Source organism: Salmo trutta, chromosome 19 (assembly GCF_901001165.1).
Source record: "Salmo trutta chromosome 19, fSalTru1.1, whole genome shotgun sequence".
Taxonomy (NCBI): domain Eukaryota; kingdom Metazoa; phylum Chordata; class Actinopteri; order Salmoniformes; family Salmonidae; genus Salmo; species Salmo trutta.
The window spans coordinates 35,673,047-35,685,825 of NC_042975.1; the positions used below are offsets into that span (position 1 = coordinate 35,673,047).

The following is a 12,779-nucleotide window of genomic DNA, read 5'->3' on the forward strand; positions in this document are numbered from 1 at the left end:
TCTGTTTTGTCAGATTAAGCATCCATGTATAGGCTATTTATACACATCATTATAATTAGTAATTTTTTTTGGTACTTTTTACCCCAATTGGTAGTCACAGTCTTGTCCCATCACTGCAACTCCCGTACGGACTCAGGAGAGGCAAAGGTCGAGAGCCACGTGTCCTCCGAAACACGACCCTGCCAAGCCTCACTGCTCGCTTAACCCGGAAGCCAGCCGCACCAATGTGTCAGAGGAAACACCGTACAACCAAGTTGTCACCAGTTGTACGCAGTGTATGCGCCCGGCCCGCCACAAGGAGTCACTAGAGCGCGATGGGACAAGGACATCCCAGCCCTCCCCTAACTCAGACGACGCTGGGCCAATTGTGTGCCTCATGGGTCTCCCGGTCGGCTGTGACACAGCCTGGGATCAAACCTGGGTCTGTAGTAACGCCTCTAGCGCTGCAATGCCGTGCCTTAGACCGCTGCGCCACTCGGGAGGCCCATTCTTTTTTTGACCGTGAAAACTTCCATCGCAAAGTTTCCTCCCAGGCAGCCAGTGTTTTCCCCACTCAGTCGGTCACTCGGCGGAAGGTCACATTAACCTAGTTTATCCAGCTACTCAGAGGCCATTTTTAGCAGCAGCTCCCTGGGTGTGAGTCAGTCAGGGCAGGGCAGGAGGCAGACCAGGGCATGGCAGGGCTCTGTTCTCTCAGCATGTCATCTTGCTGCTCCAGGTGCCAGCAGCCCCACTGATCCATCCAGGTGACACCTTCAGAACCCCAAAGTCAAACGGCACACTGACTCACTTCCTGTCTTGTGACCTCATGTGGAGAAGGGGGGATGTTGAAAGGGAGCAGGTGGTCAGTCAAATGGTCATCCTGTCGATGAATGCTGAGGAGAAACATCGCCCTGCAGTTTTGTTTGTAGTGTGTTGCCAGCTTGTCAGACCTCAGATCTGCTGTTGGCAACACGCCCACTACACCGGTTCTTTACTCAGCTCTCTGGGAGCACAGCACTCTAATGACTCATGGCAAACATGTACACTGTATATGGAGGTGTATGTGTGTGTTTAAAGTGTGTTATTTAGGCACTGAACGCTATGATTTACATTCTTTAAATACACCACTAACCTGTTTTTGTCTTTTCTCTCCTTATCTCCCCAAATGCAGCGCTCCAAAATAGCAGTTTATGAAAAAATGTGGTCTTACATGAAATCTGCTGAACCGTCAGTGTTCGCCAAGACCACACCAGAAGGGGTTGCCCGGGTGCGAAAGTCGAAAGGCAAATTCGCCTTTCTTCTTGAATCCACAATGAACGAGTACATTGAGCAGCGGAAACCTTGTGACACCATGAAAGTTGGCGGCAACCTCGACTCTAAGGGATACGGTGTGGCCACACCTAAAGGCTCAGCATTAAGGTGGGTGGGATAATATAACAATATTGTCCATGTTGTTATAGTATTCCACCTACCCTGATGTCTCGTGTCCCATTTCTCTTCTTCCTCATTCTTCACTTTTTATTTTTTGAGGTTCATCAGGAAGGTAAAGGTATTTAATACAGATGTCGGATCTTAACTTGATCACTCTTTTGTCGCATAGAATTTTCCTGCGTCATCAGGAAATTCAAATGAGCGTTGTGAATCCCGGAAAATAGTCAGTTCTCGTTCTCTCCATGCAGGGGCAGTCAAGTCATTGGGATCAGGGCTTGCTATCAAAATAATATTATCGCTCAGCGCTAGGCCCCGGTCCTATTACTGCTACATTCAAATGTACAAAAATGCATCTGAAATGCAGCCATTCACATCAACACCCGTCGTTTTATATAGCTTAATAACACAAGATAGATTTTGATCTCCAATACGCTATGACATACAAGTGTCAAGTGTTTCCAAAGGTTACGAATGAACTGTCAAAATTGAGTTGAATCACTGCCTGGGGCGGTCTAGTGGTTAGGGCCGCTGCCTGGGGCGGTCTAGTGGTTAGGGCCGCTGCCTGGGGCGGTCTAGTGGTTAGGGCCGCTGCCTGGGGTGGTCTAGTGGTTAGGGCCGCTGCCTGGGGTGATCTAGTGGTTAGGGCCGCTGCCTGGGGTGATCTAGTGGTTAGGGACGCTGCCTGGGGCGGTCTAGTGGTTAGGGCCACTGCCTGGGGCGGTGTAGGGGTTAGGGACGCTGCCTGGGGCGGTCTAGTGGTTAGGGACGCTGCCTGGGGCGGTCTAGTGGTTAGGGCCGCTGCCTGGGGGAGTCTAGTGGTTAGGGACGCTGCCTGGGGTGGTCTAGTGGTTAGGGCCGCTGCCTGGGGTGGTCTAGTGGTTAGGGACGCTGCCTGGGGTGGTCTAGTGGTTAGGGACGCTGCCTGGGGTGGTCTAGTGGTTAGGGCCGCTGCCTGGGGTGGTCTAGTGGTTAGGGACGCTGCCTGGGGTGGTCTAGTGGTTAGGGATGCTGCCTGGGTTGATCTAGTGGTTAGGGCCGCTGCCTGGGGTGGTCTAGTGGTTAGGGATGCTGCCTGGGGTGGTCTAGTGGTTAAGGACGCTGCCTGGGGTGGTCTAGTGGTTAGGGATGCTGCCTGGGGTGGTCAAGTGGTTAGGGATGCTGCCTGGGTTGATCTAGTGGTTAGGGCCACTGCCTGGGGTGGTCTAGTGGTTAGGGATGCTGCCTGGGGTGGTCTAGTGGTTAGGGCCGCTGCCTGGGGTGGTCTAGTGGTTAGGGATGCTGCCTGGGGTGGTCAAGTGGTTAGGGATGCTGCCTGGGTTGATCTAGTGGTTAGGGCCGCTGCCTGGGGTGGTCTAGTGGTTAGGGATGCTGCCTGGGGTGGTCTAGTGGTTAGGGATGCTGCCTGGGTTGATCTAGTGGTTAGGGCCGCTGCCTGGGGTGGTCTAGTGGTTAGGGATGCTGCCTGGGGTGGTCTAGTGGTTAGGGACGCTGCCTGGGTTGATCTAGTGGTTAGGGCCGCTGCCTGGGGTGGTCTAGTGGTTAGGGACGCTGCCTGGGGTGGTCTAGTGGTTAGGGCCGCTGCCTGGGGTGGTCTAGTGGTTAGGGCCGCTGCCTGGGGTGGTCTAGTGGTTAGGGCCGCTGCCTGGGGTGGTCTAGTGGTTAGGGCCGCTGCCTGGGGTGGTCTAGTGGTTAGGGCTGCTGCCTGGGGTGGTCTAGTGGTTAGGGATGCTGCCTGGGTTGATCTAGTGGTTAGGACCGCTGCCTGGGGCGGTGTAGGGGTTAGGGCCGCTGCCTGGGGTGGTGTAGTGGTTAGGGCCGCTGCCTGGGGTGGTCTAGTGGTTAGGGCCGCTGCCTGGGGTGGTCTAGTGGTTAGGGCCGCTGCCTGGGGTGGTCTAGTGGTTAGGACCGCTGCCTGGGGCGGTCTAGTGGTTAGGGACGCTGCCTGGGGTGGTCTAGTGGTTAGGGACGCTGCCTGGGGTGGTCTAGTGGTTAGGGACGCTGCCTGGGGCGATCTAGTGGTTAGGGACGCTGCCTGGGGTGGTCTAGTGGTTAGGGACGCTGCCTGGAGTGGTCTAGTGGTTAGGACCGCTGCCTGGGGCGGTCTAGTGGTTAGGGACGCTGCCTGGGGTGGTCTAGTGGTTAGGGACGCTGCCTGGAGTGGTCTAGTGGTTAGGGACGCTGCCTGGAGTGGTCTAGTGGTTAGGGCCGCTGCCTGGGGCGGTCTAGTGGTTAGGGACGCTGCCTGGGGCGGTCTAGTGGTTAGGGCCGCTGCCTGGGGCGGTGTAGGGGTTAGGGCCGCTGCCTGGGGCGGTCTAGTGGTTAGGGCCTCTGCCTGGGGCGGTGTAGGGGTTAGGGCCGCTGCCTGGGGTGGTCTAGTGGTTAGGGACACTGCCTTCAGCGCGCACATAATAAGCGTATCGTGTCGGACCAACGCCCTTCTGGCACAAATAACTCACTCCCCCCGATTGACTTGATGAAATTACACATTTCAGCTATGGAGAGTCCAGGGATATTCTACCTCTGATCTTGATAAGAAATGACCATACCAGACACTTTTGGATAATAAAATAAAATAAAATAAAAGCAGCAGGCAACACCAACATTAGTTTGCATTCATACAAAGTATCTTGACATGTGGGGTATGAACCAAGGTCTCCCACAGGAGCAACCAACATCTTAGACCGTTTTAGACTCTTGGGCTGAAGGCTGACACTGGTTTTGAAGTTCACAGGCGGGCCTACCTCATCACGTGAACATGACCGACTCATGTCCGCTGCACAAGCAGGACTAGGTAACACCGACATCATCTTTTAGGGAGCGATAATGAGGTGACCAATAGTGTTTGCAATTGAGATCAGTTGTGTGGGTAAAATAGAGTATTGATGGATTAACAAGACTTCAGCTGACGATAATCTAAATCAAATCCAATTTTATTTGTCACATACACATGGTTAGCAGATGTTAATCCGAGTGTAGTGAAATGCTTGTGCTTCTATTTCCAACAGTGCAGTAATATCTAACAAGTAATCTAAAAATTCCCCAACAACTACCTAATACACACAAATCTAAAGGGGTGAATGAGAATATGTACATGTAAGTATATGGATGAGCGATGGCCGAGCGGCATACGCAAGGTGCAATATATGGTGTAAAATACAGTATAAACATGTGGTATGAGTAATGTAAGATATGTAAACATTATTATAGTGGCATTATTTAGAGTGGCATTGTATAAAGTGACTAGTGATCCATTTATTAAAGTGGCCAATGATTGGGTCTCAAAGTAGGCAGCAGCCTCTCTGAGTTAGTGATGGCTGTTTAGCAGTCTGATGGCCTTGAGATAGAGGCTGTTTTTCTGGCTCTCGGTCCCAGCTTTGATGCACCTGTCCTGACCTCACCTTCTGGATGGTAGCGGTGTGAACAGGCAGTGGCTCAGGTGGTTGATGTCCTTGAGGATCTTTTTGGCCTTCCAGTGACATCGGATGCTGTAGGTGTCATGGAGGGCAGGTAGTTTGCGTTGTGCAGACCGCACCACCCTCTGGAGAGCCTTGCGGTTGAGGGCGGTGCAGTTGCAGTACCAGGCTGTGATACAGCCCGACAGGATGCTCTCAATTGTGCATCTGTAAAAGTTTGTCAAGGTTTTGGGTGACAAGCCGAATTTCTTCAGCCTCCTGAGGTTGAAGAGGCACTGTTGAGCCTTCTTCACCACACTGTCTGTGTGGGGGGACCATTTCAGTTTGTCTGTGATGTTTTTGCCTAGGAACTTTAAACGTTCCACCTTCTCCACTTCGATGTATTTAGGGGGGTGCTCCCTCTGCTGTTTCCTGAAGTCCACAATCATCTTGTTGACGTAGAGTGAGAGGTTGTCTCGTCGTTGTTGGTAATCAAGCCCACTACTGTTGTGTCGTCTGCAAACTTGATGATTGAGTTGGAGGCGTGCTTGGCCACGTAGTTGTGGGTGAACAGGGAGTACAGGAGGGGGCTGAGCACGCACCCTTGTGGGGCCCCAGTGTTGAGGGTCAGCGAAGTGGATATGTTGTTTCCTGCCCTCACCACCTGGGGGCGGCCCGTCAGAAAGTCCAGGACCCAATTGCACAGGGCAGGGTTGAGAACCAGGGCCTCCAGCTTGATAATGAGCTTGAAGGGTACTATGGTGTTGAATGCTGAGCTGTAGTCAATGAACAGCATTCTTACATAGGTATTCCTTTTGTCCAGATGGGATAGGGCAGTGTGCAGTGTTATGGAGATTGCGTCATCTGTGGACCTGTTGGGGCGGTATGCAAACTGAAGTGGGTCTAGGGTGGCCGATAAGGTGGAGGTGATATGATCCTTGACTAGTCTCTCAAAGCACTTCATGATGACAGAAGTGAGTGCTACGGGGTGGTAGTCATTTAGTTCAGTTATCTTTGCCTTCTTGGGTACAGGAACAATGGTAGCCATCTTGAAGCATATGGGGACAACAGACTGGGATAGGGAGCGATTGAATATGTTTGTAAACACACCAGCCAGCTGGTCTGCCCAAGCTCTGAGGACACGGCTAGGGATGCCGTCTGGGCCAGCAGCCTTGCGAGGGTTAACACGTTTAAATGTTTTACTCACGTCAGCCACGGAGAAGGGGGGTGGGGGGTCGCAGTCTTTGTTAGCGGGCCGCGATGGTGGCACTGTATTATCCTCAAAGCGGGCAAAGTAGCTGTTTAGTTTGACTGGAAGCGTGGCTGGTTTTCTTTTTGTAGTCCGTGATTTCCTGTAGACCTTGCCACATACGTCTCGTGTCTGAGCCGTTGATTTGCGACTCCCCCTTGTCCCTGTACTGGCATTTTGCTTGTTTGATTGCCTTGCGGAGGGAGTAACTACACTGTTTATATCCAGTCATATTCACAGAGCTCTTTCCATGGTTAAATGCAGTGGATCGTGCTTTCAGTTTTGCCCGAATGCTGCCTCCCATCCATGGTTTCTGGTTAGGTTAGGTTTAATAATCACAGTGGGTACAACATCTCCAATGCACTTCTTTATAAACGCACTCACTGAGTCAGCGTATAGGTCGATGGTGTTCTCTGAGGCTGACCGGAACATATTCCAGTCCGCGTGATCAAAACAATGTTGAAGCGTGGCTTCCGATTGGTCGGACCAGCGTTGAATGGTTCTTGTCAGTGGTACATCCTAGTCTAGTGCCATCGATGGTTGCAATAGCCCCCTTGTTATTTGATTATATTCCAATAGGCTACATTCTGTAGGCTACCCGTTAGCCTATCCATTGTCACATAATGGAAGATATGAAAAGCGATAATAGGATAGCCTACTGTTTGTGTTTCCCTGGCTGAGGTGATGAGCTGATCAGTTGATTGACAGATGATTGACTGTAGAACGATAAACTTTCCTCCGGTGTGGATGCTCATCCATGTTTTATAGTAGAACTATGTATAATTTGTCAATTTAGTTATGGTCTTTGGTGTGGATTAAAATACTGTATTGGGTAATATTCTTTAATATTTCCTTTTATAAAGCTGTCCAGATGTTTATGTATTTGAGCCTATCCAAACACTTTTGACACTTTTCTCTGATGTGCAAATGATCAAACTATTCATTTTACTTCTTGAAAATGTTGAAATAAATGCAGTTAACTTGTGGCCTACTGTAGGCTCAGGCTGGTCACTAGACCAACCAGCATTGGGTGAGAACTCACAAAGCTTGCAGGTGGAGCGAGTTACTTAGACCACTGCACTACGGCAGGTCACAATGATCTAACAAGCACAAATGTATTTTTCCCTAGCGAAAAATACATCTACCCCTTACAAATATGTAAATGTATTATAATCCACGTAAGATGTAGCCTGTACGAAACCTAAATAAGGTACCACGTAGGTGTGGTACTGCATTGTATACAAACACCGCTTCCAGCTGCACCCTGGCGGCCATTCTAAATAGTTGTTCAGATATTCAAATCCTCCTGCTGCAGGATTATTTTTCTCCTGCGACGAAACTGGTCAAATTAAGATCGAACATCAGTATGTGTTTCTTTAACTCTCATCTAGACGTAAAGCCGTTTCGATCATGTTCTTTCTATCTGTATGGTTTGTTTCTCTCTGTGTTGCTCTTTTTCTTTCTCTTTAAAGGGAAAGTACTCTTGGTATATTAGACATATTTACTAAATTCATTTGTATGTTGATGTGACTCCCACCCACCCCTGTTGTTTGTTTTTCTCTTCCCCTCAATCTTTCCTCCCTCTGTTCTCCTTTGTGTCCTTCTCTGCCAGTTCTGTATTGCTTCTAATTTAACAGTTCAATGTGTTTCTTTCAATTAACTTGCTAAAAGCTGCATTGTTACTTGTGATGAATGTTAACGTGCATGCTGTATGTTGTCGTTATTCTTCTATTCTCAATGACAAAGTGTCCCCATCCCGCACACTTCAGTTCTGAGCAATGTAATCCTCCATACCACCTCTCTAATATTTAACACTTTCTTTGCTGTAAAATGCTTCTTACCTCTCCACACCGGTGCAATTCTTTACCGGTTTGTCCTTTTCGTGCTCCCCCTTATGAATTATTTGATATTATTACTATTATTACAATTTACTAATATTATAGTATTAGATTTCTCACGGACCTGTTCATTTTCTTACAAGTTATGTTTTATCGTTTCAAGAAATGCTGTTAACCTGGCAGTGTTAAAACTGAATGAGCAAGGCCTCTTGGACAAATTGAAAAACAAATGGTGGTACGACAAGGGAGAGTGCGGCAGCGGGGGAGGTGACTCCAAGGTCAGCCTCAATGTCACCAAAATCGGGTATCGTAGAATAGAGTAATCGGCAAGGCTGTTATATCAATACTGTAACCTATAGGCCCCAACCACAGCCCACTATGGCCCTGTAACAGAAAACTGTGTGGCTTTTTCTATTTTATTGTGCAACTGAGATCAAACTGGGAACCCTTTACTTGGCTAATGGAGGAAAAAGACCAGTAACAATTAAGATATTTCTGAGAAAAAGACGAGGTATTTGTTTACTGTACGTACAGAAGAAGAGAGGAGGAGTTGAAGCTGATTATTATTCCTGATGGTAGTTAAGTACATCCACTGTGGTAAGATAGCATGTGAGACCTCTTTTGGGATGTTAGTGTTCTGTTCTACAGCAGGGCTGTTTAGTGAGATATTTCTTGAATTTCTCCAGAGGCTTTTTAGTTTAGGTCTTTGTCCTGTGGTTGTGAAAGGCAGAATGTACAGAAGGGATGATTGTACATTTCCTCTGCTTTTTATGTCCACAGGGCAAACATGGTGGAATTATAATGCTCTGTTTCACTTAGACGTACTTTCACTTTTTACTGAAAGTGGATGAATAATTTGTCATTTATGTTGAGTTAAGTATTGATTAAGAGAATAACATGGCGATGACCATGAACCCTAGCACTGAGCACGGTAGCACTCTCCAAACTGCCTCAACCTTGGGTGCTAGGACAGGCGAGGCGAACAGCGTAGTCTTGAGGGGACTAAGCATTGCAGGCAAACGTGAGAATTCTAATGACAAAGTGACACCAAATGTTCCAAACTTTTGTCTGATACCAATAACATCACTGTAAACCAGTGTTAGCTTGTCACCCTGACAGATTCCTTTGGTTGGTCTTAGTCTCCAAGACCAGTCAGTCTACCTACCCATGGCCGGCCCTGCCCCGACCAATGAAACGCTGTAAGAGGGTGGAAAATTTGATCTGATCTTGGGTTTCAGAACACAAGGGCACAGCGACAGCCCGACTGTGGATCCGTCTCTGTCTCTACTCTTCTGCTTGCATCTTGACCACAGTACACTTGACACATTGTAGAAGACCAGGCAGACTGACTTTGATGTTGTTAACTCTAGTTATTCATTCCTGAGCGTAAGCAGGACATGAATACAATCAGCAGAGCAACACAAAGCAGCTGCCTCGTCCTGCAAGCAATCTGCCTTGAATCCTTGGTAGAGAGGGTAGACTCAGCCATGTTATATCGCACCTGCTACATTTCTTGTTTATTCTTTTATTCCTAAAAATGCATCTGTTGGTACTTTAACAATGTGCTTCAAATATATTGTATGTAATAACCACTGAGAGAGGAAAACCCAATATATTCTAGACACACAGCTTCTAAAAACACTATAAATATAACTCAATCTGACTTTGGCAAATTATACTCTAATTATACTACAAATACCAAGGGGAATTAGCTCACAAATGAAAGTAGGCTACGTTTTCCTCATATTTAGCACATACATACAGTTGAAGTCGGAAGTTTACATACACTTAGGTTGGAGTCATTAAAACTTGTTTTTCAACCACTCCACAAATTTCTTGTTAACAAACTATAGTTTTGGCAAGTCGGTTAGGACATCTACTTTGTGCATGACACAAGTAATTTTTCCAACAATTGTTAACAGACATATTATTTCACTTATAATTCACTGTATCACAATTCCAGTGGGTCAGAAGTTTACATACACTAAGTTGACTGTGCCTTTAAACAGCTTGGATAATTCCAGACAATGATGTCATGGCTTTAGAAGCTTCTGATAGGGTAATTAACATTATTTGAGTCAATTGGAGGTGTACCTGTGGATGTATTTCAAGGCCTACCTTCAACCTCAGTGCCTCTTTGCTTGACATCATGGGAAAATCAAAAGAAATCAGCCAAAACCTCAGAAAAATTATTGTAGACCTCCACAAGTCTGGTTCATCATTGGGAGCAATTTCCAAACGCCTGAAGGTACCACGTTCATCTGTACAAACAATAGTACGCAAGTATAAACACCATGGGACCACGCAGCCGTCATACCGCTCAGGAAGGAGATGCGTTCTGTCTCCTAGAGACGAACATACTTTGGTGCGAAAAGTGGAAATCAATCCCAGAACAACAGCAAAGGATCTTGTGAAGATGCTGGAGGAAACAGGTACAAAGGTATCTATATCCACAGTAAAACGAGTCCTATATCGACATAACCTGAAAGGCCGCTCAGCAAGGGAGAAGCCACTGCTCCAAAACTGCCATAAAAAAGCCAGACTACGGTTTGCAACTGCACATGGGGACAAAGATCGTACTTTTTGGAGAAATGTCCTCTGGTCTGATGAAACAAAAATAGAACTGTTTGGCCATAATGACCATTGTTATGTTTGGAGGAAAAAGGGGGAGGCTTGCAAGCCGAAGAACACCATCACCATCCCAACCATGAAGCACGGGGGTGGCAGCATCATGTTGTGGGGGTTTTGCTGCAGGAGGGACTGGTGCACTTCACAAAATGGATGGCATCATGAGGCAGGAAAATTATGTGAATATATTGAAGCAACATCTCAACACATCAGTCAGGAAGTTAAAGCTTGGTCGCAAATGGGTCTTCCAAATGAACAATGACCCCAAGCATACTTCCAAACTAGTGGCAAAATGGCTTAAGAACAACAAAGTCAAGGTATTGGAGTGGCCATCACAAAGCCCTGACCTCAATCCCATAGAAAATTTATGGGCAGAACTGAAAACGTGTGTGCGAGCAAGGATGCCTACAAACCTGACTCAGTTACACCAGCTCTGTCAAGAGGAATGGGCCAAAATTCACCCAACCTATTGTGGGAAGATTGTGGAAGGCAATGCTACCAAATACTAGTTGATTGTATGTAAACACACTGGGAATGTGAAAGAAATAAAAGCTGAAATAAATCCTTCTCTCTACTATTATTCTGACATTTCACATTCTTAAAATAAAGTGGTGATCCTAACTGGCCTAAGACTGGGACTTTTTTGTAGGATTAAATGTCAGGAATTGTGATAAACTGAGTTTAAATGTATTTGGCTAAGGTGTATGTAAACTGCCGATTTCAACTGTATACTCAAGGAACTTTCATACAGCAGGTTAAGAACTGGAACAAGTAACTATTTGTGATAAATATATTTGGATGTATGAGAATCAGGCGGTGTAAAGACATCATTTACATCTCCATGTGTGTCATATTTTCTCAGTTGTGCATCTTTTGTCCTCATGTTTTGTTTTGATGTTATTTGATATTTTGCATGAACTGTTCATACTGTGTATTTTAATTTTATAGTTTTGTCTTTGTGTATGTTTTGGGAGTGTTCTGTTAGCATTGTTTTCCAGTTCTTGTTTTGTCACTTCAACATATCATAAACCACACATATGATAAGCACTCCTGAATCATACTTGGTGGTAACAGTGACATAGTCCATAGACTTCCCCCACCACAGACACTGATATTATACTCTCAAAAAAGAACTGAACATTGCTTTTTTTACTTTGCTCCTCCTTGTTGGACTGGATCAAGACTGGATGGGCCCCAGCATGTCTACCTAGCAGCCAGCAGAAATCACAGGCACAAGGTGATAGCCATCTGAGAGGCATGCTTACTACAGCACGCACATCAGCATGTGTCATTATTGTGTCAGCCACTACTGGACAGACAGACAGACCCTCTGTGACACGTTATCTAGGAGAGTACAGTCCTCTAGCTCGCTGTTAGCCAGTCAGCTCTCTCAGTCAGTTGACCTCTCAGTTACTGTCATTCCTGTTGTGGGTCACTTCCTGTGCCTGCATGCCCTCATAGGACGCCCCCCCGCCAGCCCTGGATACGCGTCATGCAAGAGGGAACTAAATCATCGCCTGTTTTCATCTTTGGCTCCATGACTACATCATACATTAATAGCACTGTTAAAGCACTGTTATTCCCTGTTTCTGTTGTTGCTATACTCTACAAAATGAGTTCCAGACCAAATAGCCATGCCATTGCCAGGGAGTCCTCCTGCTAGGGGACTTGGTAGGGAAACAGAAGTCAGCACACCCAGTTTGTCCTGATGTTACGTCCATAGTGTAGCTGCTATTCTCCATACTGATGCCAATACTGGAACCTTGACAGATGTGACTTGCATGTACATAGCAACAACTCAGTATGAGCAGGAGAGAGTACTTATTGTCCAAATCTGCTGTAACTAACCTCATCCTTTTTAACATAGTTATTTTCTGAGACTCGTTGCAAACCATAAATGTTGTCAAAGCATTTTTTGTCTGAATTGCTGTGAAAATAAGCCATATAGCCAGATAAGATCAAATAACCTCACATTCTCTACACTCCTCTTTTATGTAAATATTATGCATTAAGCAGACAACAGTGGTGAATACAATATATTTAATGAAGTTAAATTACGAACCCAGATCATTTTTCAAAAAGAAAATAAACACAGAAATCTAGCAGTTATGTAGAATGCATAATGTCTTACAAACATAACGCCCTACTTGAGGACTAATTAGAATCTGTTTGGCTTTTTTATTTCTCAGTCAAATCTACCTGTAGATCTCATTGATCTCATTGCAGGTAGAAGTTGAAAAAGTAGCTATATAACACTAA

General features: G+C 46.4%; 1 protein-coding gene across 5 annotated transcripts in view; it reads left to right on the forward strand.

Annotated features, from left to right (window-relative positions):
• Positions 1-12,779, forward strand: part of LOC115154457 (glutamate receptor 3) — a 109,571-nt gene that overhangs the window by 92,202 nt on the left and 4,590 nt on the right. For 4 of the 5 annotated variants that reach the window (XR_003867897.1, XM_029700700.1, XM_029700699.1 and 1 more), the window contains exons 13-14: positions 1,154-1,401; positions 8,056-8,170. Coding sequence is in view for 4 of the 5 variants with exons in the window: in XM_029700700.1 (XP_029556560.1) it covers positions 1,154-1,401; positions 8,056-8,170 (363 nt within the window). In the remaining variant the exon portion in view is untranslated. The remainder of the gene's footprint in view (positions 1-1,153; positions 1,402-8,055; positions 8,171-12,779) is intronic. The other variant, XM_029700698.1, reaches the window with a different exon arrangement.